General features: G+C 40.3%; 1 protein-coding gene across 1 annotated transcript; it reads right to left on the bottom strand.

Moving 5' to 3' along the window:
* Positions 1-1838: 1838 nt before the first annotated feature.
* On the bottom strand, positions 1839-27728 carry LOC137914944 (probable flavin-containing monoamine oxidase A). Its single transcript, XM_068758431.1, has 12 exons — positions 27611-27728; positions 27434-27521; positions 25837-26017; positions 24995-25109; positions 23491-23648; positions 21995-22084; positions 20230-20314; positions 12339-12439; positions 8227-8385; positions 6020-6106; positions 4670-4770; positions 1839-2187 (listed from the first exon to the last, which is right to left on the bottom strand). The coding sequence occupies exons 1-12, from the start codon at positions 27726-27728 to the stop codon at positions 1839-1841; spliced, it is 1632 nt and encodes a 543-aa protein (XP_068614532.1).
* Between the last annotated feature and the right edge of the window lie 41 nt (positions 27729-27769).

Genomic DNA, 27769 nt, shown 5'->3' with positions numbered 1-27769 from the left:
GATGATTTGCACATTGAACCTCTTTATGACTGTGATATTTAGTGAGTTAATTCAATGCATATTTTACAAGATATCATTTTTGGAAAAAGCCTCCATTATAAGTAAATGGAAAAAACCAGACTTTTTTTTAAAATCCAGACTGATACGCATCACTCTCAAGATTGAATGGGATCCAAGTTAGCCCATTTTCAGAATTTTTTTCACCAAGATCCATCCAGCAGTTTGTGTTGTGCATGTGTGTTTGAACAGAGAACCAGACTGGTTTATGGTCACAAATATTGATTATGCTGCACTGCAGTGTATTAATTTTTAAAGTTGCTGCAATCGCTTAAGGCTAGCTCTACAACAGGTGTTTGCAAAAGCTCCAGTAGCGTAATTACAGCAATATTATATTACTGTATACATATAACTGGGAAAACATATATATTTGATATGTAAAAAGAATATGTGGAAAATGTTCTTTAGAACAAAACTCGCGGCTTAGAGGACTGCATTGAAAGATAATTATCTGTTTATTCTTATTTATGTAACCTATTACCATACTGACATAATGGGATTTATTGAGCAGACTTTCTTTCCTGAGTCTCACAATATTTCTTCTGTCATGATATGAATTTATAATAAATGACAAGCTGCTGGAAATTATACCAATACCAAAATTATAAAGCCTAAATCACGCATGCATGAGAATGAGCCGTAACCTTGTTTAGAGTTTAATAATAATGAGGAATTTAAAAGTACATATTTGTTGATGTTTTGCGGCTGTGACACAACAAAGCAGTGCAGCGTACTTGTTATAATATCATTCCATAGTAATCATGCATTTGCCATCAAACTGAAGAGCTGAATGGTGAACAATGACAAAGCATCAAATAACAAGGAAAGCTCTGAATCCCCCAGATGGCACATTACTGCATCCGTGCCTGGAGCTGAAATACGGTAAAAAGGAATCTCTAAGCACGGCTGCGTCTCTGAAATAGCACACCCACCATCCCCTCAACCCTTTCTCTCAATGGGGTTAAGCGAAGAAAAACTCATCTTTATTATACACATACAACCTTAAACACATTTCAAAAATATTACTGACCAAACAGTGCAAAAAAAATGATGAGCAGTTAATCTTGGTCCAGCCTGGACAAGCTTAGATGAAACCAGGGAGAGCAGAGCAAGCTACTGAGAGCAAAGACAAATAGCAAGCCTTGGCACCAAGAGACAACCATGCTGTGATCTGTGGCCGTTTGAGATTCTCCCCAGCAGAGACATGGGGACTGACGAAAAACACTTTCAATCAACTGTGTAATCAAGTGATAGTGATTAAATCGCTTTCTCTGGGATTGTCATTGTGCGACTGCTTCATCCCTCTCATGCTCATTCGAGTGTCTGTTGGTGGTTTTGTGGGCGAACAAACGTGCGTGGCCCTGCTCCAAGACAAGGTTGTATGGCTCTCTGAGAAACATGGTGTACATTATTAAAGCTAGTTCTTTTTGCCTATTTTATGATCACAATATAAATATCAAAGGCAACAAAAAAAGAAGATGCTGCGACTGCATATCTCCAGCTGATAGTTACAGACCAAAAGACAAATGGCAACATATGCAAATGACTAGAAAAATAAAAGCTTTGGCATTTTCTTTCAGTTTTATTCCAAATGCACAAGCCTTCAAAAAAATGAGGATTTTTATGTTAATCTTCTATCCAGAAAATGTAATGGAAAAATGTTTTCCTAATCTCTTTAATGTATATTAAATTGAATCTGAAATGTTCGTATTCATAATGCTGAAAACAACAAGAATGAAATGAGAATCACGTATAAAGCAACAACGTACATCGCAGGATTGTTATTTTTGAAATACATAATGCATGGTTCCTGAAAACACATTTGCCAGGTAAATTTTAGCTTTCAGCAATGCATTTTGATTACGGGCCAACAACAAAGCTGCACTGATCATCACGGTTGTCGTGACCACAAACTTGCCGATAGATGGATAAGAGAGTTTGTGTAATTGTGCTTGTTGGAGCGGAGTCATGACTGTTTCTCCATGCTGCATGGCCTCCTGCTCCTCCTTGCTCAGAGCCATCGGGCAGAGTTCAGCCAGTACTTCCAGAGCTGCTCGCTGACCAGCTTGTACTGCACCGCTCATGTATCCACACCACTGTGTGGCTGTTTCGGTGCCTGCCCAATGGATCCTGGAAATCAGTTGGTAAATGGTAAATGGACTGCACTTATCTAACACGTTCTACACTTTTGCGGTGCCCAAAGCGCTTCACAATTAAGCCTCAACATTAAGTGTGTGATCCCCATTCACACACTCATTCACACTTCAGTGGGAGACTGCTGCCATGCAAGGCACTCACGGACCCACTGGGAGCAATTTGGGGTTCAGTGTCTTGCCCAAGGACACTTCGACACGTTGACAGTCAGAGCTGGGATTTGAACCCCCGGCCTACTGATCAACGGCCGACCCACTCTAGTTCCACCACAGCTGCCCCAAGCAAGTAAATAGGCCATGTCTAAACTGAGATAGGGTCTTTTCTAATCTGGCACTACAAGAAATAAAAGTGAGTGGCTTCTCAGACTGGGCTTAGAAAGACTATCCCATAGAAAGGTATAAATGGCTGTGAAAGTAACATCTTATCCTGTTTATTGTCACCTGAGACTGGAGACAATCCCAGCTGACGTTGTGTGAGCCAGTTTATCAAAGGGCCACGCAAAAAACTAACAGACAATCACACATGAGTGCTACGAGTGCTTTACGAGTTTTGAAACGGACACAAAAAGATGCATTGAAAATGCATCTAAAATTTGCAATCCAGCCCACTACAGAGGACGCTGACATGCGTCCTCTGTAGTGGGCTGGATCTCAGGAGGATATAGCTGCAACAGCACTTGACAAACCTCAATGTCATTGAGACGTGCTTTAAACAAATAATAATGCAAAAGTAAAGGCATGCTTTGCCAAGTATCAAGGTTCAAGGTTCAAGGTTACTTTATTTGTACCCAGAGGTAGACTTGATTTGCTGTGAGATAAGTTAAAACATCCAATATCCATTTAAAACCAGCACACATACATATAAAACTTATACAAACCGTTAAAAGTGCTCAAATAACACTCCATCAGCCCCAGTAACCAAGATGTCATGAAAAAAAAAGTTTGCAAACCACAATAATAAGAAATATCACAACTATTATGGCAGCTTGCATAGCAGGTGGCAGGAAACAGTATAATTAACAGCAGGATTACCATGAGTGAAATTAGAGCTTGTCAGGCCTTGATGAAACTTGATTGGTGTCTTGTTCAAACTGTTGATTGATCAACTGTCATGAACCATCGCCCTCAAACATGGATCTGCTAGCTAGTGAATTAGTCATACAACTAAATAAACAATAGTAAAGTAAAAAGTAAAATCCTTCAGAGCATAATAACTGTTCTCCTGCATTCAACCAAATGGTGGGCTGAGCAGAGGAAATGGACCAGAATGAAAGTCATCCACATTGTCTTATTAAGCATTATTAGAAACCACAGAAGGAACAAAGCTTTCTTTCTATGTTTGTTAAGAAACTAAATGTCTACTGTGGAGAATAATGCAGTGTGTCTGAAAATATCTTCATCCTGCTCCTTTTCAAATGGAGTACTTGATAGCGTATTAACTGTTTTAATTTAATTGTTTTTTTTTGTTTTGTTTGTTGTTGTTGTTTTTCTGAACATCCTTTGTTTTATTCCAATATAAAATTGAATTATGGTACCCCTTCAGCAAATATGCATATGCAGCTCATCTGTTTTAAATATCTTTTCTGTCCCTCTCATGAAAAACTACATATTCCAGTGTGGTGAAGGGTGTTGTTGACTTCGGTTTAAAAGTTGGAGACCAGTTGCAAAACATCACATACAGAAATTAAATATCTGAACTGCTATTGGGAAGAATGTTGCAAAGCATTCCGCAAATTGTAGAACGAATGCACAACATAATCGACAGGACAATAAATAAATACATCTGAAAGACATGCTGTTAGCGTAAAGCAGATGAGATTTAAGACAATTACCACAAAAAATAACAAGAAAAGTTCATGTTTCTCTATGGAGACAGGTAAACCATCAGATGTGGCCAACTCAAACCGAGAGAGCCAAAGCAAATGAACCCAGCAGAGTTTCTCCCCCTCACCAACTAACTATAATGCTGGTGGGCCAGCCAAAATGAACAAAAGAATGACATAAAGTCCTCAAACTGCGCTTTCGCTCTTTCTTCAAATTCTCTGCTCGACTATTTTGCATATTAAATCCAGTCCGCTCAGGTTCTGTACCACAGTGACAAATCCAACGGACCTCCGCTTGATTCAACCCCCGTAACCTGGAATTGAATTTGTGTTAATGTCATGGCATGTCCTTGCCGATCCATTTCTTATATGGGCTAGGAATGTGGATGAGGGCCACAGCCCAGTGCTGCTGCTTGAGTTGCGTTATGTAATGAGCTAACATTATCAGTGAAGCCGTTATTGTCATGCAAACTTATCAATTTAAATGGTTTATTGAAGCTTTAGAGATTATGCTGGCAGTTTATTCACCACATGTGCAAACAACAGTTGTCCTATGACCTCCAACAACAGATGGCTGCTGGTAGGAGTAAAGCTGCGATGAGGTGGGGGGGCGTATGTCACGAGTGGTGTGCTCACCTGCCGACAGGCTTCCTTAGGCTCGGGTGGTAATATGTCAGCAGACCTGGGGCCATGACATTAACAGGGCAGCCCCCATTGTACTCCTCCTTAGCCCAATCCTATGAAGTAGAAATGTTAATTGAATATTCAGAATTGGTCATTGCTTTTTTTTTTGTCTGTTTACAGTTTGAAACATTGAAAAACTAAGTTCATAGTTGCCAAACACAATTTTAGGAGGAGACACTGTGGTTGTAACAGTACATGTACCCAAACTTTTTTTTATTTTTTTTCGGTGGCAGGCCTTTCAGTTCAGCACACATGCAAACTGAATAAAAACTTGACTTTCAAAGGGGATATTAAATACATAAACCTTGATTTGCCAACAGCCTCCCTTCTGATATGAATATGTGATGCATTCTGAGATGCGTATGAGTGGAATTGTCCCTTTTCAGCGGATTGTACAGCCAGAAATCCAATATATACACACGTTCAGTGTGATTGGAGCTCATTTATTGACAAATCAGCTTATTTTTCTGTTTAAACAAATGAATACAGCTTACATCACGATGTCAACGTATCAGATTTTGTTCATTTCATTGAGGTCTGAGTTCTTGTTATTGTATTCTGTAATTATTGTATGTCCCCCACTGAATAACTACACAGCTACAAATCACTACAGCGTCCCCCGTCCCCGTCCCCCCCCCCCCCCCCCTCAACTTCAAATTTCTATCTCACTGTTAAAAAGTGAAGCGAGGAAAAAAAAAGCAGTCTAAGGACTGAAAACATAAATCTGCATGACTAATGCGCTCTTTCTTCCAGTCTACCGGTGAATGCCATATATCTAGTGATGCAGCTTTTAAGAAGCTGCTCACACAGCTTGTATGCAAAGACAGTTCAAGAAATACTGCAAGTCCCTATCTTGTTATTAATTATTCCCTATACAGCAGCCTTTAGACCCACTGCTGCAAGCTGTTCACAGGGACTCACTGTCAGTGAGTGAGTCACCTTTTTCTAATGCATCTTTATGAATGTCCTCTCCTCCTGATCCTAGAAATTGAATTGCCTTCTGTCTCAAGCCAGGAAGTCGTGATGCCTTACTGGCATCCCACCTTCCTATTTATAAACAGGTATTCTGCTGTGACAACGGTGACATTCTGTGACTTTTATTTATACAATATTTATTTGCTTTTTCATGCATTAAACGACACAAAGTATGAAAATAAATCTGTATGACTCAGATCGGCTAAATAAAGTACCGGTAGATTTCTTCTCTGCAATTCAGGGGGGGGGACTGATTTTTGGCAGTGCAAAATTCTGTCTCATTCCAAAAAATTATTATTTTATTACATCTGTCACTGAACTACTTACTTTTTCCTCATAGTGGATGAAAGATGCAGCTTTTGGACCGAGGAATCTGGACAGACTGGAAATCACTGCATTTCTTCTCTCCCCATCCTGCAAACAAGGAAATGCCTGTGATAAAATATCACTGATGCTGCATCTCTTCACTCTAATACAAACTAATAGAGTCAGGCAGCAAAAATAGTTCCTAGACTCAAATCCAAGCTCTTGGACACAGGAAGCATGCAGTCATCAATTTGAATAACTTGAGCACAGTCAGCATATATTCCTGGTTGTATTCACTCACACTATAACTTATGAACTGAGCAGCCGAGGCCTGAGGACCAACGGGACAGATCCTCAAGTTCATATTAAAAGATGTAGCAGAATTGAATAAGAGTCTGCAGGCCGATTCACCTTATAGCTCTCAGCTAATCTGTGTGCCATAATTTGCAGCTCGAACTCGTAATGCACTTCTTGCAAAAGAACAAGGCGTGAAATGAGCAAGGTGCAAATTAATCAGGGAACACATTTATATTAAAAGCATCGCTGTGGATTTGCTGCAAGACTATCAGCTTAAAATCGTATGCAATTATGTAGTAGCAAATGGCATTTAACAAATTACTCCATCTGGGATACCCCCCTCAAAAAAAATCAACCAAACATCTTGAAATTTACAGCTGGTTCATATTTAAAAATAAAAAAGCAGTCATAATTGTAACCCTGACATTCACTTGCCTCCCAAACCCAATTGCTATTTTGCTTTAGAGCAATGGGGTAGTAAGTATGGTTTAATTATTAAGAACCCTGTGCAGTATGACACAGCAGGGAAATAGCTTCTCCTGAGCCTCAAGCCAGGATAATGACTAAAATGTCAAAAACAACATTGGAAGCATGGCTGGATGATTTATTTTTACATATACCGGTATATATAAACAAGTACAGGGGAGAGAAGAGGGACTATTATGTTTCAGCAAAAATAGAGCAGGTTAAGACCCAAATGCCGAAACCAGGCAGAAGGAAAGATGCAGTTCAATGGTTTTATAAGAGTAAAGTAGAACAGAAAACTTACAAAGGAAGGTTAAAAAACAAACAAACAGATGAACAATCCCAGACAGGCAAGCAAAGTCTAAAAAGGTAAAAGCCAAGCCAAGGCTCATAAAACAAGAAGAATATACAGTTGAAGATTTATTTCTGAAGCTAAGAATTGAACATTCCAAAAAATGAAAGGGGCACATATAGATAGATAAAGAAAATGGGAAGGAGAGTATTGTGAATCAAAAAGAAATTGTTCATATGCACAGAGTACGAGACAAGATAAGGAACATGGATATTATGATCGCGTAATAGAGAGATGAAACAGACATATGCAGAAAGTGTAGTGTAAGAGTATGGACAAGGAAAATGCACTTTCAAAATATCAAAATAAATTAACTTCTATAACATGACTGAATCTTCATGTCTGGTATTAGCATTAAACATGTTTTACTATATCTTGTAGTCTGTTTTGTGTTTCCCCCAAATATATTTTATGACAGCATGTAGTACATACAATTGCATAAATATTTTTTTCTACTTTTGGGGGGAACCAGCATGGATGGTGTGTCCTTTAAGGAAACTGCAGTTTTGGCCTTGTCTTTGGTTTGAGCCCTGAAGTTGGAGCTTACTTCCCCAAAATAAAGCTTCTCTTACACTTCTTATAAAAGTGACTTTTCTTTTCTTTTAAAATGTTTTCTTTCAAAACATTCCTCATTATGTCTTGTAAAAATGAAGGTAATATTTATTGAAAGCTTTTTCTAAGGGTTGCGTGCAGCTTACATGATGTTGCCTCTAGCAGTTTGTTTAACACAGGTGCATCTTTTTTGACATTGCCCACTATGTTTCCTTATTCACCACTGGAAATAATGACCGGGCAATGATACTAAGGCAGACAGAATTAAATGCACCTACATTTAAATCTATGCACATTTATTTATTATTATAATCTATCGTACTGAATTCTCAACATGCCACTTTCCATAAAACCACTGTCAACTCAAACATAATTAGACTCTCGCCTCACCCTGTTGGTAGAAGGATTATGCATCAGTCTGTGTGTGCTCATTTACTATTTACAGGTACTGATGAATCACAATGGAATCTCAAACTGATGGGAAAAAATATAGATGTGTTACAAGTATTGACGTTGACTTATTTAAATGGCTGTTACTATCCCTACTATGATAATCTATTACCTCCTTGGAGCTCCACATAGTAGCCTGCATGCCAGAAATGAAGCCCACCAAAGCTGCATTACCATTGGGGCTTGTGGCATCAAAGGTAACACAGAATGGGCAGTTGATCAATGGACCTGCCACTATTTCCCCAGAGAAACCCTTTTCCTTCCAAAAAGCCTGTAGAGAAAGAGAGAAAACGCAGCTTCATCATAAACCCGAAGCGTTCATTAAAAAAAAAAAAGCTTTACATATCCACAATTCATACTGAGTTCCATCTGTTTCGTTTCAGACTCTTCTAAGGTAAATACAGTGGAAACTCGGTTTATGGATTTAATCAGTTCTTTGATGCTGGTCGTTACCCGACAAGAGTCTTGTCATCACACTCAAGTCAAAATGTATTCTTACATTATGTTTGTAAACCGATTTGTCCGTGAATAGAGGAGTTTCAATGTATAGCCTTATTAACAAATCTGTGTCTAAGGCAAGAACATGTAATGCATTCATGTCATAAAGGGGAACAAAATTAAATGGAAGATTTCACCTTTGTTATGCTTCATAAGATGGCATGAGACCTGCAAATGGAAGTCGAATGTCTTGTAAATAATAACTACCCGGCTCCTTTGCCCACACTACATGTTGCCTACTGGCAAATTTGTAGGCTCATGAAATAGTAAGCAAAGCTCCTGGGTGGTACAAAGTGGATTGAGTGTGGGGCCCATGAACCCTTCTAACACAAATGTCTGTGAAAGCAGAATGCATGGCTCTGTGTTTTTATTTCATTAGCCTGTTGCAATAGTTCTGCATGAAAGAACTGAATGAATATATATATATATATACTGATTTTTCGTTTTTTTAAATTGAATAAATACATTTATACTTGCATTATCTTGTCTGGCTTAAATACATTTTGCTGATATCGCAAAACACCAAAACTCGCAGTAGACAAAGCATAAAAAGCAAAACCTTTCTATTGCGTGTGCACTCTCCAAAGAATTGCCTTAAGAATAATGAAGGTACGACATTCTTCTAAATGATTTGATGTAGCAAAGCACTCAACATCAGATGAGGCTTGGGGCTCTCAGCAATGACAACACACCAACAAAAGGTTGCCTCTTTCAAATAGTTTATTAAGGGGCACATTTATCTTCTTTATTTATCCCCCCCACCCACCCACAGGATATCTCGGCCAAAGATTCCTGCCAAAGAGCAATGTAGAGAGGCTAATTTGAGTGGTCAACAAATGTAAAGTATGATGGCATGCCTTCATCCAATTATATTGTGCAGAGACGCTCTGAGCAGGAGAGGTATTTCCTGGCATCATATTGCGAGAGTAAGTGTGCAGCATGTTAAACAAGGTTCCATTCTGCAAACATACATTGTCAGTGAGGAACCTGCCTCAGCAAACGCACTGGTCCCAGTGCAACATTGTTTGACCTTGTTCAATTTGGCATGCCTGGATCTCTTCCACACTTAAACATACACCTGCAGCGTAAGCCTGCCACTTTACTTTTGGGATTGGAACTGATTTCCCACATATGTTGCACAAACAGCTTCCTGCAGTCTGCACAATTTGCTTTCACATCCAGGCTTCTCACAAACCCTGTATAACAAGGCGACAAGTCAGCGGCCACAGTTGTTGTGCTGTTGAATTATCCAACAGTGATGAGGGTTGTCCCAGGTCAGCGAAGAGACAGACGACTATGGACTTGGATCCCAAGAGGGACAAATTGGTGTATCAGAGATCGCCACCTACCATAGAGAAGAACTTTTTATGCTGAAGATGCAAAATCATTGCACTTACACAAGTGTTCTGACAAGACTTCTCTAGTGAATTGCTCAGTGTTCTTCATCACCAACATTGTCAAAGAGTCTAATTTCCTCTGGTCATGGGTTTTAGCAAGATGTTGGTTTTAACCTCCTCTGGATTTATTCCGACAGGGATTAAGATGGATGCATCTGGAACTCAAAGCCCCCCCAGTGAGGAACGCTGGTGATTCCTGGTGTGCTTTTAAGAGACCCTCTGGTGCTGTTTCCATCCAAATCACCTATGCTACTTGACAGAGGGTTTCTGAACATTTATATTTAATTTAACATGCATAGCTACCTGGTAGCAGTGGAAGAACACTGGTTCTTGTTTTTGCTAGAGCCCACATAGCCTCTGACAATGTTAACCAGAGGGATGTTGGAATAAATCTGGTTTGTCTGAACATCAATATTAAATCACCAGCAACAAGAGAGATGAGTTAAACTGGGGCAGCAACTTCTGTCTGGGTGTGTCTTGCAGAGCTGTTTTTACATTTATTTGGCTCTCAGCATCGACTGTTTGCTAGTATCGAAAATGTTACATTCAAAAACCGCCAAGGACCAACCTAATTTACAAAGAAACTCCACTATTATGATAGTTCAAATTTAATTTGCCATCATTGTTGTTGCAAGGTTAGGTGAATTGGTCACTCCAAATTCTCTGTAGTGCATGCGTGAATGGTTGTCTGTGTCTGTGTGGGCCCCCGATGCGCTGGGGCGTGTCCGAAGATTGCCCCGCCTCTCGCCCATAGCAAACTGGGGTAGGTTCCAAGCAGGCCTGTGACCCACAGAGCGGAAAGGCGGATGCAGATGAGACGATCGTCATCAGTCAAACACATTTAATGCGAAGGACCTTTCATGGTGGGGATTACGAATGAGTATTTTTCAACTGAACATGGGCTGAAAGGACTGAAACCACTAAGGCATTGTGACTCATTATGAGTCATTACCATTCATAAGGAAGATGGACGTCAATACTGCATTGTATGTTGCTGATATATGGCGTCTTCATCCTCCTCCTCTGTTCAGGGATGGTTCCTCCAGTTTGTTAAAAAGAAAAAAAAAAGGCTTCTTTAACTCGTCTCTCAAACCGCCTGTCTTTCCTGGCTACAATCTGGACATTACTGTCCTCAAAGGATTGCCCTGTGTCTTTCAGGTGCAGGTGGAGCTGTGTCAACTCCAAGGACTCGAAATGTAGACGTTTCTTTTTTCTTTCAGTTTTACAGGTAATAGGATGATGGACAGTGATTTCTTTCTGAGAAGGCCTACAGTTAATCTGCAAGATAAAGTCCAGAACATATGAATGGTGGATTCTGAAATTTTGGACGGCAGGCCTGTCTTCAGGCAGATGCACAGGAAGAGAAGGAGCATATCAGCAGATGATATTATAGATGAGTGGCAAGCATTTCCACGTGCTTATCAGACTTAAAATATATGTTGGCATGCTGCCAAGGCACAGATAGAGACGCATAGACTCAGAAGCCTTTGCCTGAGCATGAATGATTGTGTGTTGATTAAAGTTGACAAATGTATCTCCTAACAAGGTGCAAAAGCATTATCTTTAATTATGTGTGTGGTTGTATAATGCTAAATAGGAAATATTAAATGAGTAAAACTTCACATACAAGAGACTCTCGTAGAGGTGAAGTGTTTGCATTTTGCATGAAATATGCAAGAAAACCTTTCAAACCATGATTTACTTTTTTTTTTCTTACAGATTGGGATACTTTTAAATTAAAGCAACAAATTGCCAGATGAAAGTATTTCATGTTCTTTTTTATTTTAACCAATACGTCGAACAACAAATAGTGGACTTGCAACCCGTACCTGAGCAGGAGGTTAAATATGCAGGAGATTTATCTGCAATTTGGCTTTAGGTGGTCCACCCAAATGGATTTTGTGAAAATGGCTTATGTATTCATTCTCACTGTAAAATATTACATTTCACAACCTTGCACTGCAATTATGCTTTAATTATATTATTGTGTAGAATAGAATACAATCGAATTCTGAGTCATGCGTACATATATTTATATATAAATAAAAATATTATAAATATATGAATTTAAATTTATACTAGAAATTTATACTCAAAATTTGAATAGCATCATACAAAAACCCCATTGGGAGAATTTAATAATCTACATTCTAAACTGAATAAGCTTTTTGTTCTATGCAGGTTTGACATTGTGAACATTATTTATAGATAAACGAATCAGAGGAAAAATGTTTAAAGAATGCTTTTTTAATATCTGGTTGTTTAAGCACCATTATACAAATATTCACATAAACATCTGTTCATTTGCGATTTATGTTTTGCTTCTCACCTGCTGATAGGTAACAACGAATTTGATCATGTGGCCCACAGGCATGTTCTGGGTAAGGAACTCTCTTTGGCTGGGCAGGGCTGGCTGGTAGTGGATCTTTGCTGTTGAGAAAACAACAGCGCACATTAATCCCCACAACTGCATGCCGTATTAATTCCATTTAATCCACCTTCCCCAGCTTCTTTACAACACATGGAGAAAAATCCATGTTTTATTTGAGGAGAGTAAAAATGGATGGAGATTGACTTGACAACTGAGCTAATCCCTCAATCGATCAGGATGGTTTTTTATCTTGAATCATTGGCGAGCATTAATGGCCATGGGAAGAAATCCATATGACCCAGTAGCACTCTGGCTGCCATCCTGCTCCAGGGTACTAATCACTGCACTTACATCTGTGAAAGCTCCATCTCGCTGATGTGACAGCACTCAAGTAACTTCATCAGCACCGCTGGAGGTATAGTATATGTTGCACACGCGGAGGGGCCTCGGCGCTTGCTCTGGCAGGCAAAGTGACATCTGGCCAACAGCCAGGCTTTTAACGGATGAACCAGCTGAAGACATGAAGCGTCATTTAGAAACTGTCAAAGAGCCTGTCAGCGACTTCAAAATAATGTCCTTAATGCTAAACAGAATTAATGAGCCTGAAGCAGTGCAATTGAAAAACAGTGGCATGATAAGTGGCTCCGAACTCTTTTGACATGGTCACTGAGACACTCAATTGACAGCAATGTACAGTTGACATAAGACCTGTCCTGTGGTGCCGTATGCACGAGCGCAAACTGCCTGAACCGATAGTATCAAAATCTCTGTGAGACTTCGTGTAATGGCAGCGAGTTAGAAGGTCACGCTCGAACCAGGTCATGCCACCTCACCCACACTCGCTCCCGTAAACACATCACCCCCATCCTTAAAAACCTTCATTGGCTCCCGGCCACCCAACTAATACAGTTTAAAGTCCTCCTCATCACTTTCAAAGCGCTCCATAATCTGGACCCCCCATACCTCACAGATCTGCTCCATCATTACACCCCATCTCGTTCCCTCCAACCTCCTGTCCCTCCCCTGTAGGACCAAGCTCCGAACCTGGGGTGACAGAGCCTTCTCCATCGCTGCCCCCACACTCTGGAACATATTACCACAACCGCTACGAGCCTGCTCTGATCTTAATATATTCAAGAAAGAACTCAAAACCCATCTGTTCAACATTGCTTTTAATGTATAATTTTACTTTTTACATTTTATTGAATTTTAAACCGTGTTCACTTTTTATTGTTTGTATTTCTGTATTTCATTGCTGTTTTTATATTATGTACACTGTGTAAAGTGACTTTGAGTTTCCAGAAAAGCGCTATATAAATAAAATATATTATTATTATTAGAGCACAATGTTAGCAAGGAGGCTAATGTGGAGGCTGCTGAGCAACATTTTGCCTGAGGAAAGAAATATAATAAAATTCATGCCGGGAACAAAATCTCCTGTTGCATATGTGTGTTCTATGTGTTTATGAATACTGCCTGGGTTTAGACTGAAGGGGGGCATCCGTTTGCTCTCCCTGCTCTTTGTGTCTCGGCTCCAGCAGTGCTGCAGTTTTCATGTCATGGTTGGCTGTTGATAGATTGTTATATTAAACCGGGCGATGTCACTGTGGGTCAGGTGGCAGTAGAGGGTGACATTGTGAAATCCCTCCTTAATGGAAAATGTTACACTTTACAGTGGCTGCAATCTCCTCAAGGAAACACTAAGGGCTTCTCTGTGACGAAGTGGAGCTTGAATAATTACACATCTCAACACCCAAATGTTTGCTGATGGTGAATGAGTGAGTCTCATTCTTTACGCTAAACATATATCATGAAAATAAAGTCATTTAAATTACCTTTTGGACTTTTTGACCACAAAAGTTTTCTGATTAAAGTTAAACAATAATTGACTGACTTTATAAAGCTACTGTTTGATTAATCTTTTGATCTGCCACAATAATGTAATGAATTTAAATGAAAATGCCTCTATTAATTAGATTAATTAATTTGAGATTGTAATTAATTAATCGCTTGACAGCACTACTTTTTACATCATGCTGTACTCTTTGGAAATTAGCTGGAAGTTCAAGAGCGTCCCTCTGATCCAGATCAGTCTCTGCAGCCTTTGGTTCCCCGACCTCACTCAGAGTGGTTTTTTTCACTCTTTTCATCATATTCCTGTCTGTCTCAATCTCATAATCTTCCTTGAAAACATTGTGACATTATATTCTCTCTCCTTTTGTATTTAAAAAATATGCCGTCAGCCCTTGTGCTCATATTTCTTTCTTCGCCCTGGCCCATGAATCCCATCAGTGGTACAGTAGCATGATGATTTTCTTAGTGTGAATTTTTTTTTACAAAGATAAAGGTGCTTTCAATGTCATTTATTATTTTTTGTGGTTGTAAAATGATTAAAAAGATTAAAAAAGAGGTTTGTTAAAAAAAAAGTGAATACCATATTGCTTTCATGTTCAGTGATGTGGTACGGATGGCAGTGAGAAGAAAATACGCACGATGATGGAGATGAAGGATGAAATGATCAATCAACGTGGTGTCCGTAAGTGATTTGGCACGCCAGTAGGAGTGGAGTACATCGCCAATATGTACAATCCTCAAACAGAAGGATGCTATCAAGAACACAAAGCCTTCCAAAGGCACAACTCTTATGTCTAAGTTTATGTAAGTGTACGTGTACAAGTACAATTACTGAATAAAGTGTCTACGTACCGTCCAACCCTCCCTCTCATTCTCCCTCCCTCCTCCACGCGCTACCGTCTCTCTGGAATGGTAAATGGATTGCACTTATATTGCTTTCTACACCTTCATGGTGCCCAAAGCGCTTCACAATTAAGCCTTCACACTCCAGCTTTGCGACTGCTGACATGCAAGGCACTGCCGGGCCCACTCGGAGCAATTTGGGGTTCAGTGTCATGCCCAAGGACACTTCGACATGTGGACAGTCAGAGCTGGGATTCGAGCCACCGACCTACACATCAATGGACGACCCACTGCCAACTGAGCCACAGCCGCCCGGAAGGTAAAACTCATAATAAAACCATGTTATATTACAGTAATACTGTATATCATTGATTATGTAATTTTGTGTTTGTGTGTATCTATTTAGCAATTAAAAACACTTTTTCCCAGTGTTATTAGGATTGATTTGAGTGTTTTTAGACGGCTGGAACATATTAATTTTTTTAAATTATTTTATATGGGAAAAATGTATTCTACATACAAGCAATTTGAGTTACAAGCTTGGTCCAGGAACAAACTCTACTTGTATGTCAAGGTATTACCGTATATATACACATTCTAATTATAACCTCTTGGAGCACGAAGCTGAGCAGATAGTTAGAGAACTCACAAGGTCATCTCCAATTTATGAGGTGTGAATGACCAAAATCTAGAATTATGGGGCTATTTTTCTTGAATCCGTAAGAGCAGTTCACCAACCACTTCAGCCAACTGTTAAATATGGAGTCCTACAGTTCTGCAGGTGCAATACATCCAGGCTCATGAATTGAATTAGATATGTACTGCCAAGCACTGAAAATGAAGGCCAGCTAGTATCGTCTCTACAACTCTCCCTCCACAGACACACACTGCAGCTCCAACAATATTTCATCTTTTTTTTTGTTGGTTTAAAAAAGATGCATCTCAATTTTAATTCTCATTAAATAAATGCATATAAAAAATATATAGATATTTCACTATTTAAAAACACCCTCTACAATCGATTTTCTATTATCTTTAGCTAGATAATCTTTATTTCTCAATGGTAGGGTAAACTGCAAATTATAGTGATGTGAAAGATGTAATTTAAAGTATAAATACCACATGGCTGTTTTTAACACACAGAGGTAGTTATTATCTATTATTAATTGAATCGTTTAAATACATGTAGAGGCCAACTCATTTTCCAGCTTGGCACAGAAAGGACACCCACAAGGGCAAGAAAGAAGTGACCCGAGTCACCCGACTAACAAACTGCAAGTTGAGTGGGTTGTCCTAATTTAGCCTGCTTATAAAGGCTGGGCACATAAATGCTTGTGGGGGGGGGGGGCCATGGCATATTTCAGATGAGTCGCGTTTAATTTGATAGACCTGTTTGCTCGTGCTGCTGCAGAGACACGGCTGTCAGCCAAATCTAATCAATCCAGGCCACACACTGTCTTGGGAAAGATGATTATTTGCATTGTTGAGCTCTTCATTCATGATATGGACCAAGTTCTATGAGAGCTAGAACATTCTATAATTAAGGATCTAAAGTAGCAGCAATCCAAAAGTGCCTTTGACATTGTTACACAGGGCCAGACATTCACATGCAGATGGTAGTTTGTATGTTGGACACACACACCCAGAAGAGAACGATCACATTCGTTCAGAGAGTACATATAATTCCAATATTGTCACACAGGAATGAAAAGAGCCTTAATAAATTAGAACGGATCACTTTTCAGCTAAGCTTGTATATCTGTGAGTTTCCTGTTCACATTGAGTAAAATCATCAAATATTAAAATGTGTCAAATCTCAATCTGCAAATGACTGACAAAAAATATGTAGTTACAGATCAAAATGTTGAATAAATAGGATATGCAAGTTTGAGTAGCAAAGATCAGATGTAGAACGCAACATTTATCAGGCTTTGCACGTTTTTGCTGCAGTAATCCATGTTTGAGTTTGAGTTTTCATTATTCTCTTTTCTGCCAGTCAAATTAATTTGCATTTGTCTAGTGAGTCTATCTGTCATGCCTACAAGCGGCACGCTGCGGCAAGGTGGGTGGCTGCGTGGTCGGACTTGAATGCCTGGCATCACTGTAATTCAATTAAATATTCCCACATTATTCTAGTAATGAAAATGTTGTCAGGATATAAATGTTCAACTCAAAAAACCTTGGTAAGGCTTTTAAAATATTTGTAGCTTAGTAATGATGTATTATTAAAATAAGAATAATTTAATAAAAACTCTCCAGCTCTGCCTGCTCAACAACACCGGCTGTATTGCCCATTCGATTAGATTCAAAATAGACACAGATTCAAGTCTGAATTTAGCAAGATCGGTTTTCAATAGCTGTCTGACTATTGACTGACTTCAGCTCCCTTTTGATGTCTCATCTCTAAATTAGTCACCTTCCGTTTCATCGCAGCAGATAAAGATACTATCCTCGCTTCCTGGCCCATGGTGCCAGTTGAAAAATCAATGCTAATGCTCTCCTTACTTGCTTTTCTACCAGTGCTAACAAGGCCCCCGGACTAAACTATGAGAGATAAATGTGTTTCCTGATCGTCGCACAAGCCCGCTGTTTTTACCACCGGTCCCGATCTCTGAGAAAGATAGATGGAAACATCCGATAAAGTGTTGCTTGGCCGCCTGTCAAGTTGAGTTTCAGATAAAATTACCTTTTATTCCGCTGCAACAACTTTTGCTTCATCAGCGTGAGAATAAATGTTGCCACAAATGCCCACCACAGACACACGCATGCACACAAAGCCTGACAGTTCTGCTCGAGCAGGGATTTTCCTCTTGATAAAGAGAGACAGAAGAAAGGCATGAAAACAAAATGTTAATTTGGTCACTGCAGCGCTGTCTCTGGAGCTAGTCCTTAATTCTAGACAGCGTGCCTAATTGTGTTACACTCGCAAAAAAACATGCTGTGAACCTTCATCGGGATTTTTCTTTGACTGAGTCTTCCCATGATGAACATGCGTGGCAACTTTTTAAGCAACTGAAACGTGCACATGCTTTTTATCGACACTTCCAAAGGTCAACACAGGGCTGAAACGCCCATTTCCGAGCTCCATGCTCATACACTATCGAACCAAACGGTTCATAAATCACTGAGGCGAGTCAGAGGAGTAGCGAGAAAGAAAAAAAAAGGTGAAGGAGCTGACGGGACTCATTCTAACAGACGGATGGATGAACGGGAAGATCAATCTGGGCGCCAATAACGGGAAACTATAAAGGAAGAGTCGGCTCATGTCCAGCATTTGCTTGCGTGAACTTAGTCGTGTATGTTGATGCCAATTCACCGCCGTTCTTCATTGAATCAGAAGCATGTGACTTGTGAATTCATATGGATTGTCTCAGAGACAATTGGGAGGGGACGAGACAACACAAGAGGATAGAGATGAACAATCACCTTCACTCCCCAAAGAGGCTGGGAATCATCTCGAGCCATTATTATCATTCCCTCAGTCTGCGTTAAGCTCTCCTGCCCCCCCCCACAAGAACTCAGGTTTGCCCACTCCCATAAATTCCAAATGAACAGCGCCCACATGAACGACTTCAAGGTGCAACCCCTCACATTAAATTTCCCCTGACTTCTTTTGGGAGAGGCGAGATCTTTGTCACCAGGCCGACTGTGCCTCCTGAACGTCCCTGTTCATCTTCACACACTGAATTTAGGCCAAAGCGTGGCACAGCGGCGTGCGTACGAGTTGGAGCAATCCCTACTGCATAATTCAACATTGGCCTCGAACCTGTCTCATTATGAATCCCAGCCATAGTCTGCTGCCCTGAGCGTGAGACGTTGAGTGACAGATCTGTTGCCAGCCTCGTACAAAACAGGAACAGACCAGAAGTTAGCACGACATTCAACTTCATCCCTTCTTCAAACCTGTCAAAAGCAAAAAAGACAGAATTCCCAGTCTAATTAACCTTGCCCTGCACGGCACAAGCCAAACCGCCACAGGTCACCTCTAGTTTGCCCTGCGATGGATTTGAAGTTGCAGGACTTAAATTTTCTATTTGGTAATTCTATTTTGGGACTTGGATGTGTTTTATTACACTTACATGTGTCAAATATCAAATGTACATATCATACCACGCGTTATACATGTGGTAGTATTTCCAACATGATGTGCACTAAGGTAGTTGGTTCAACTACAAACCTGAAGACACTCATTGCATGGAGCCATTTTTCTCTCCTTGGTAGCTCAATTGCAGAGAGGGTGGTGTTGAAGTGTGCGACACTTTTAACTCCCTCTACCAACAGTAACTTCTGTCATTTTAGCCCCCATTTAAAGGTTGTGGCATTAATTCATCCCTCAGTTCAAAATCCATTCAGGGAATTCCTCGTCCCAGGATCCAAACTCAGCCAAAGTGATGTCCTCTCCATCACCAGCCACTCTCATGTCCTCCCTCACTACGTCCATGTCTCTTCTCCTGGGTCGTCCTCTAGTCCTGTTCCCTGGCAGTTCCATCCTCAGCATCCTTCTACCGATATAGTCCCTGTCTCTCCTCTGGACATGTCCAAACCATTGAAGTCTGTAACTCTAACCTTATCTCCAAAACGTCTGACCTTCTCTGTCCCTCTTATTGTCTCATTTCTAATCCTGTCCAACCTGGTCAATCCCAAGGAGAACCTCAGCATCTTCATCTCCTCCACTTCTAGCTCCGCCTCCTGTGTTTTCCTCAGAGACACTGTCTCTAAGCCGTCCATCATGGCAGTCCTCACCACTGTCTTGAAGACCTTTCTCTTCATCCTCGCATCATCATCATCATCCTCCTATCACAGAGCACACGTGATACTTTCCTCCACCCGTTCCAGCCTGCCTGCACATGATTCTTCACCTCCTTTCCACATTCTCTCCATCACTCTGCACTGTTGACTCGAGGTATCTGAAGTCCTCTACCTTCTTTACGTCTATTCCTTGTAAACTCACTCTTCCTTGTGGGATCTTCTCATTTATCTGTTTTACTCCTGCTCAACTTGCAACACTCCTTGGCAAAAAAAAAATGTTTTTTTCTGCATGAATGCAGAGTTTTTTCACATTTGACCGACATACCAATTTAGGAGGATGTGAAACTCCTGCATCAGTGAGAATTTCATTTAACAAGTCGACAGAAGCGGGAGAGGCGCTGACCTGCCAAATGTGGGGGGCAGCTGACAATCACGGCTCTGCACAAGAAGGTGTTGGTGACGGTCGTCACCCTGGCCCACTCAGCATCCTGTTAAACACATAAACAGAAATACAATCTGGCATTACACAGATTTTCAGGTATATGAACTAGAATTAGATTATCTGTCTTATTGTGGGCACATTTTACACAATCTGTTTTAAACACGAAATGCACAAACCGTTTTCCACATTACATTTTAATTTAGTATGAATCTCATTTTAATGGACTTTTAAAGTGAAAATCTGCATTTCTTCAAATAATTAATACGGCGAAAAGGGCGTTCAGATGAGGGTTTTATACATGAGGGACAGGTCATCACTTTTCATTCTCTATTTTTTTATTGAAATTTAAGGCAATCTGAGAGGACATTCTAGTAACCATGATAACAAACACAAAATCCATTTTTGAATGTGTGTCGTCATAGCGACCTGTTCTCACTGAGCTTTGTATCATCACTGCAGATATTTTTTGCTCCTGCCAGCAGAGGTTTTACGTCGCTCCCTTGGTCTCATATGTGCTTCTTCTAAAATTAAACCTCTGGTGACAATTAAAGGTAACCCGCCGTAAAATGTTACTGTGCTAAATAGAGAGTTGTCCGAGACTGCAGAAAAGCTAGATAGTTTGGAATGTTAAAAATTTGAAATTAGCTCTCTACTGAACTCCTTTCTACTGTAACTGTGGGGCACTCAAAGTAAAGACCGTCTGTAACTAGGAATTCATATCGTCTACCACTGTTTTGACCCATTGGATGTTGAGCCTCTTCGAAAAAGTGCTAAAAAATGAAAAGCTTTTATCAATCTAAAGAATAGCAATCCAATGCTTTTATAGGTTGGTACTACTGCCCTGCTAATAGAAGGTCTTTCCTGTGAAGTCGACTTTACCATTTCTGTCCCCCAAAAGGTGTATTTTTAGGGCCGTTTTGAAGGACTTGCAGACTTGCAGATACAGATGTTGGAACATCATGTGCTGCCAACCACATCACGGGAATACCAGGAATATCCCTCTTTGTCCTGGAATGACAATGCAGCTTCATTCTGCAGAGTTACCAGGGTGTGGCTTCAGCGTGAAAGAGATGCAGTCTGCTATTCAGACCTGTCTCCACCATCAAAAATGTGTTGGGTGTTATGACACGTCAAATACGACTGTTAGCAAAGTTTGAACATGGAACATCTCGGTCTTGGGTTTCGACTGAGTGATTTGCAAAATAATTTCATTCTGTTTTTACAGGGCTCTAATTATTAACTATTATTTTCACTGTTGATTGATCTGTCAACAGTCATTTTACAATCAAAATTCTCCAGAGACAGTTTTTGCCATTCTAAAACGTTTTATGTAAAAGAAACAGTCCAAAGTCCAAAGACAGGAGTACAACCTGTAATTATTCTCAGTTAAAAGTCACATGTTTGGTCTAAAAGTGTAAGGACAGATGTAGGTTTTTTTAACTAAAATTTGATTCATTGAGTACTAGTTTAATCAATCATCTATCCATCTAAGGTTTTACCATCTGGTTGTGATTGTTATTCGATGTTTAATCTGTAAACAACAATCAAACACGTGAGCAATGATGTAATCTGTAAACTGACCTAAAGCTCTATTCTTAAGGGTGCATTAAGTCTTCTCGGCCTCTCGGCTGTGAATCAGGAGACGGCCTCTTTCCCGACCGGGAAAGCTGTTCTCTCTGTGTCGTGCCTCATCAATCCCTGAGAGAGCCGTTTCTGTATACTCTACCTGCCATATGGCCGTCACGGCAGAACCCAGCCGGACATTCTTCCACCCAACGAGACCTGCCAGACTCTCTGAAAGCTGTTGGGTGCCTCCCTGTGGAGAGACAAATAAGACATGCGGAGACTTCTTACCCTGTGTGGGCAGAATGTTGGAAGTTAAAGTGTCACGTCGTGCATATTAGAAAACATTCATCCCCTCGTGGTGTCTAATCCACCAACGGGCTTCTGCTGATACCTCGATTCAATAAGAAGAGTTTGCTTGTGGTCCTCACCATCAATTTCTGATTCCATTTCGATAATGCTTTGGCTTAATTAATGAAAATGTTGATTGCACCAAAAGGGGAGTCATTGATATCATGTAAAAGCCCAAATGTTACAGTTGCATTTCAGCTAGAAAAGTGTTGTTGTTTTTTTAAATGCAAGAACTAATAGGTGAAGAAAAGAAGAACAATACAATCCAAAATGAATGTAAGTGCAGGAGAGAGGATACATGCAAACAGAGATATATCATCCATCACTCTGTGCAGCTACAATTCAAGCAAGGCTCAACGAAGAAAGTGAACAAAACAGTTTGTCCTCATGCTATGATGAGTTCATCATCGTCTATGCTTGTGTCGCTTTGCCCAGACTTCCCTCTCCCCAGACACCTCCTCTAGCTCTTCCGGGGGGGATCCCGAGGCATTTCCAAGCCAGCCGAGATACATAATCTCTCCACCGTGTCTCAGGTCTCCCCCCCGAGGCCTCCAGGACATGCCCGGAAGGCCATGTCCTGGAGGCCTCCGAGACGGATGCCTGAGCCACTTGTCGATGGGGAGAAGCAGCAGCTCTTCTCCGAGCTCCTCACCCTCATCTCTACGGGTACGCCCAACCGCCCTATGAAGGAAACTCACTTCAAGTATTGATCAGAATAAAACACTAACATTTCTGCATATTCCGCTGTTTAATATTCAGTCTCTATTTTATTACTGCAGTGGTTAAATTTGTGAGTGCTTTTAATGGGTGTGTTTTTTTTTCCTCACAGTTTTCTTCTGACAGCTGCTTGGATATCTATAATAGAAAGTGTATTTATGTGTCGAAGCACTTTTACAACAGGAGCTGCACCAGAATTTAAAAAATGCATGTACAAGGTGTCTCTGATAACCTCAATATTTGAGTTATTTAAGCCCATGTTTATGTTTTTGCTTTTAACACCAGTTCCATTATTGCAGTGTTGCTCAAGAATAATTGCCTCGGGAAATTTCTGCGACAGGGAAAAAGAAAAGCACGTTAGTAACTCACAAACCTTGCTGTCATCACGTTAAAACTTTACCGCTGTGAAGAGAGGCAAGGCTTTGCATCGAAGCCTTAACAGACGGCCTGTAAGGACGATGGCCCAGTGACAAAGAATAACATTGTGTTTGCGCTGACAGACCGTTACTCAGATGTGTAATCTTTTTGTTTTTTGTTTTCAGGAACTCAATTCAAAAGTATGCACTCCAGAAAAGAGTTTCAGAGCTCTACCTTTATCTTGAGCTCTTGAGCGGCCCCCGAAGTGCTCTCAAGCAGTGGCAGTAGCCCTCCAGCAGCTGTGGCATACATCAGGAAGAACAGGAACGACATCTGAGAGGGCTCCACACCAAATACAGACCTGATAGCCAGTCCCAGCTCTTCCTTTATTTCTGGCAGAAAGGGTGGAATTAATGCACACGTAAGCCCCCAGGTGGTGAGAAATGCTGTGTATGGGAATCGCTTAGGCAGGGTGTCAAATAAATGTAAATTAAAAGGTCTAAACCACAAACAGAGACAAGTATAGAATAATCATGATTATTTGTGTACTGACATCAAATGAGGAGTCAAATGCAAATACTCTTAAGTCTGCAGTCAATATATCTGTCACTGCAATGCGTATTTTGAACTGTCAGTACAAATAAATTATATATATATATATATATACATATATATCGATCATCTTGACCCACACTATCACAAGATGGACTGACATCGAGTTTGAGGCAGACTTTCAAGATAATACCAGGATGATGAGTTATGAGTGTTTTGATTCCATCTTTAATTCTTTTGCTGATATAGCTAGTCTGATCTTTGATTGACTTGACTTTGATTGACTTGACTTTGATTGACTTAATCCTCGGTTGGTTGGTTGGTTCGTTGCTTTTTCCACTTTCATAAGCAATGCAAGCATCGGTCAGCATTTTTTTAATGAATTTATCTGGGAATAATATAGTTCTTAGTTTTTTAACTATGTGTCAAATAAGCTGTTCTTATTTTCAAACGGCTCAATAGAAAAAAAATAAAAGTTATGTTATTGTTTTATTATAATTGTTTCAATTGCAATTCAATTACCTTGCAGGTCCTCAAATGGGTGGAGCTGAGATGACATCAAGGAATTGGGAACAGCCACACCTGTTCCCAGGCTAATTAACCCCGCCTATGCAGTCACCAGGTGTTGGCAATCAACAATCACAGTGGCAGTTATCACAGGCGTGGGTGGTGCTGCTTCTCTGGCCAGTCCACTCCTGTTGGTGCTTTTTCCAGTCCTGCCTTTTGCTTTAACCCTGACACGGATACCTACTTTCACGTCACATTGCAATATTGATTAAATATATTGGTTAAATAAAGTTTTGTTTTTGGAGCCACCCTGCCTGCATCTCCCTCATTTGTCCCCGTCCAAATTAAACTAACACGGAAGCTGGGTTAGCTTGCTAACAAGCTACTAATCAATCAATCAATCAATGCAGCATGTCATTGGGGTTGTCAATATATTATTCCGTCGCACTAGATAGAGTTGAATATTAAATTGCCTTTACCTGACTCAGGCCGTGACATGATTGCTGTAATCTAATATAATCTATGATTTGTATTACTACTGTATGTTTGATTTTTGTTTAGGGTAGATAAAACGAAACGGTCATGTTAGCTGTGCAGGTTTGCACTCTGCTAGTGCTTCCCTAGTCTGTTTAAAAAAAATAGTGTCACTAATTTAAATTGAACTACCGTTCGCCATTACCTGCTGTCCAGGTATGCTGCTCAATATATGAGTGCATGGTCATACTGTCTAGTTCAACAGCATTGGGGGTCCTTGAAGGATCCAGGACACACACTGTGGCACACAACTTGTCAATCTGAACAAAAAACACACACGTATAGTGATTTACCACTGTGAATGATTCACTCAAAATATTTATACAGAGGTACAGTATATGGTTGGTAAAAATGCATATCTCTGTAGAAATACTGTGTAGCCGCTGAATATATGTTATTTACATGAAAACACAACATAATAATAATGCATCGATTTTATATAGCGCTTTTCTAGATAGTCAAAGATGGTTTACATTGTATGTGCATTATTCATACAGGGGCAAGGCTGCCAATCTGAGCCATCAGTGGCCCCCACCGACATTCACTCGCTTCACACAGGCAATGCGGGTGAAGTGTCTCGCCTAAGGACACAACGACAGTGTACACATGTGCCCGAGCCGGGAATCTAACCGCCAACCTCTCGATCAAAGGACGACCCTCTCAACCTGCGCCGCCGTCGCATGCGTTAACACACACCTCAGTATCTCCAGGATTAGGATTTATCTATTTAGAGTTATGGTTATATTGTGGTGACCACTTAGGATAAGTCTCTCACCCAAGAGGTTTATGGGTAATGGGCGTGGTTTTGCGCCCATAAGGTTTTGGCGCTCAGATTGCATTCAGTCTGTCATTGGCATATGAAGAGTAAAGAGCTAATCCACCTTCGTCTCTGAGTCATTCCTCATCCTGCCACAATATCACAATTCTCACCAGCCCACCTGAACATTGTAATAGCTACAAAATGGTGTGATGTATCTGTGTCCTCACCCTCCACAGGATCTGGGTTAAGTCCACCAATGCCATTAGGGATAGAGCAGGGATGCTGGTTCTGTAGGTGCGGACTTTGGCATCTGGCCCACCAATGTGGTGCACCTTCTTCCCAGTATTGAACTGTGGATAGGTTTCAAAGCCCAGTTCTTTTATGAGATCCAAGATGTGTGTTTGGGTGCTGAAAGAGAATGACAGACCTTTTTCAAGATGGTCACATTAGTAGTGTTTCATGGTTTAGTGGACGGCAAAATACTTTCAGTTGATACATTATCATAAACTTATATTTTGTGATTTTTAAGGAAAACTATGTTCTGGAAAGTACTGCATTACTTTAAATTAGTTCTTGAACAATTGCAGAAATATGGCAAGTTGGTAGAAAGCAACCTCCTTCCTAAATTACATTTCACTTTGTGTGTGTCCCTGCATAAAATGTAAAACTGAATTCAAAGGGAAATAGAGAGATTCTGTGTTACTCGTTAGAGATTTTCAGTGACATTTTACCAAGGGATGGACAGCCATGTTGCAGTGCCCGAGGAGCAGCTTTTGGGGTTTGGTGCCTTGCTCAAGGGAACCTCAGCTGTGCTCAGGAGCTGAACTGACACCTCTCCAGCTACCAGTTCACTATACATAATTCAGAACTTGTAATTTTTGACTAGCAGTTCCAGATTACTTTGAAATGCAAGTCAATAAATTTATTTGTGTCCATTCAAATATTTCTTTTGCGACTATAAAACAATCAATTGGATTACAAAAATCATTTTTCTCTTTGTCATTTTGGTGAATGTTGAACAAAACCCATGTTTTTAAATATTTGATTTATGTACAGTCTGTGCTGCTGTTTTTTTTTTTTTTTTAATCAAAGGCTAGATTGATGCTCCTTCCATATTAAGATGAGCTCTCACACAACATCTTCTTATCTTATAATCTACCTACCTGCCTTCAAAACATTTGAAGGCAGGTAGGTAGCCCAAGTTAGACAACTGAAGCTGATAGGTACACTCAGTCCTCACATGAGCCTCACTCAGCCAATGCTGGATAGAACTGCCTGCACCTTCAGCCCCACCACCAGCATTAGGCTCCAGTTAGGGGGTTAATTAAATTTTCTTATCTCTCCCCAATGCCCTTACATAAACATTATGCTCAGGGAGTGATTATGTTTGGAGCCTCAACACAAAACCCAAACTATTGTGTGAGCTGCTGTTCCGATGATTTGCATCAAACTTGAGAGTTGTCTGACTGAAATGTCAAATAATTAAATTTGGCAAAACTTTTAATTTGAGGTGATGAAATTACTTTGATAAAAATGTAGCAACTTAATCATACTGATTATAAATTTTCAATATGAATATAATCAAAATGCATCCCCCCACCCAATGTAATCTGCAAATCTGCACTGGCTGTAGGTCATTATTTTTTATATGATGCAGAAGCAGAATTTTAATTTTACTTCATGTTCAGGGCAAATCAACGGTCTATAAAAACAAGAGCATCTCCTTCTAAAGGGGAACGACTGTGTTTTGTGTTTTGTTTTTTTACTGAAGCATGGGTCATCTTGTTTTGCTTTCTTTTATTGAGTAGCTTTGAGCAACATTACCGTCCGACCCACTGCCCTCCAAAGTCCCAGCGATCCACACCATTAGCTGCTGGTATTTCACTGGAAAACGTGCGACCTCCCACCCGATCTGTATGACACACAAGACACGACTTAGTCAGAGCAACACTTAAATTCTACAAGAGTCCAGGGAAAATCATTTACCATGGTTTAACAAACCTTTTCCTTCCAGTAGCAGTATTCTCATCTGGCTGTTCCTTTTTCTGAGAAAATGAGCTGCGCTCAGTCCAGACAGTCCAGCACCGACAATAATAACATCCCAAATTTCTGCGGTCATTCTGAAGCTCAGGAGTTGCAATTCAATGCCTCAGTTCTGTC

Source organism: Brachionichthys hirsutus, unplaced genomic scaffold (assembly GCF_040956055.1).
Source record: "Brachionichthys hirsutus isolate HB-005 unplaced genomic scaffold, CSIRO-AGI_Bhir_v1 contig_651, whole genome shotgun sequence".
Lineage (NCBI taxonomy): Eukaryota > Metazoa > Chordata > Actinopteri > Lophiiformes > Brachionichthyidae > Brachionichthys > Brachionichthys hirsutus.
Note: the sequence above shows the minus strand (reverse complement) of the source record. Positions and strands in the feature narration are given on the sequence as shown.

Bases quoted from the DNA above. Each gene is read 5' to 3' on its own strand.
- LOC137914944 (XM_068758431.1), bottom strand. From the start codon at position 27,728: ATGACCGCAGAAATTTGGGATGTTATTATTGTCGGTGCTGGACTGTCT. The intron at 26,018-27,433 runs GTAATGTTGCTC...ATTCTCTTTCAG, and splicing joins GGAGGGCAGTGGGTCGGACG to CACCCAAACACACATCTTGG. The intron at 4,771-6,019 runs GTAAGTAGTTCA...TCTACTTCATAG, and splicing joins TCATCCACTATGAGGAAAAA to GATTGGGCTAAGGAGGAGTA.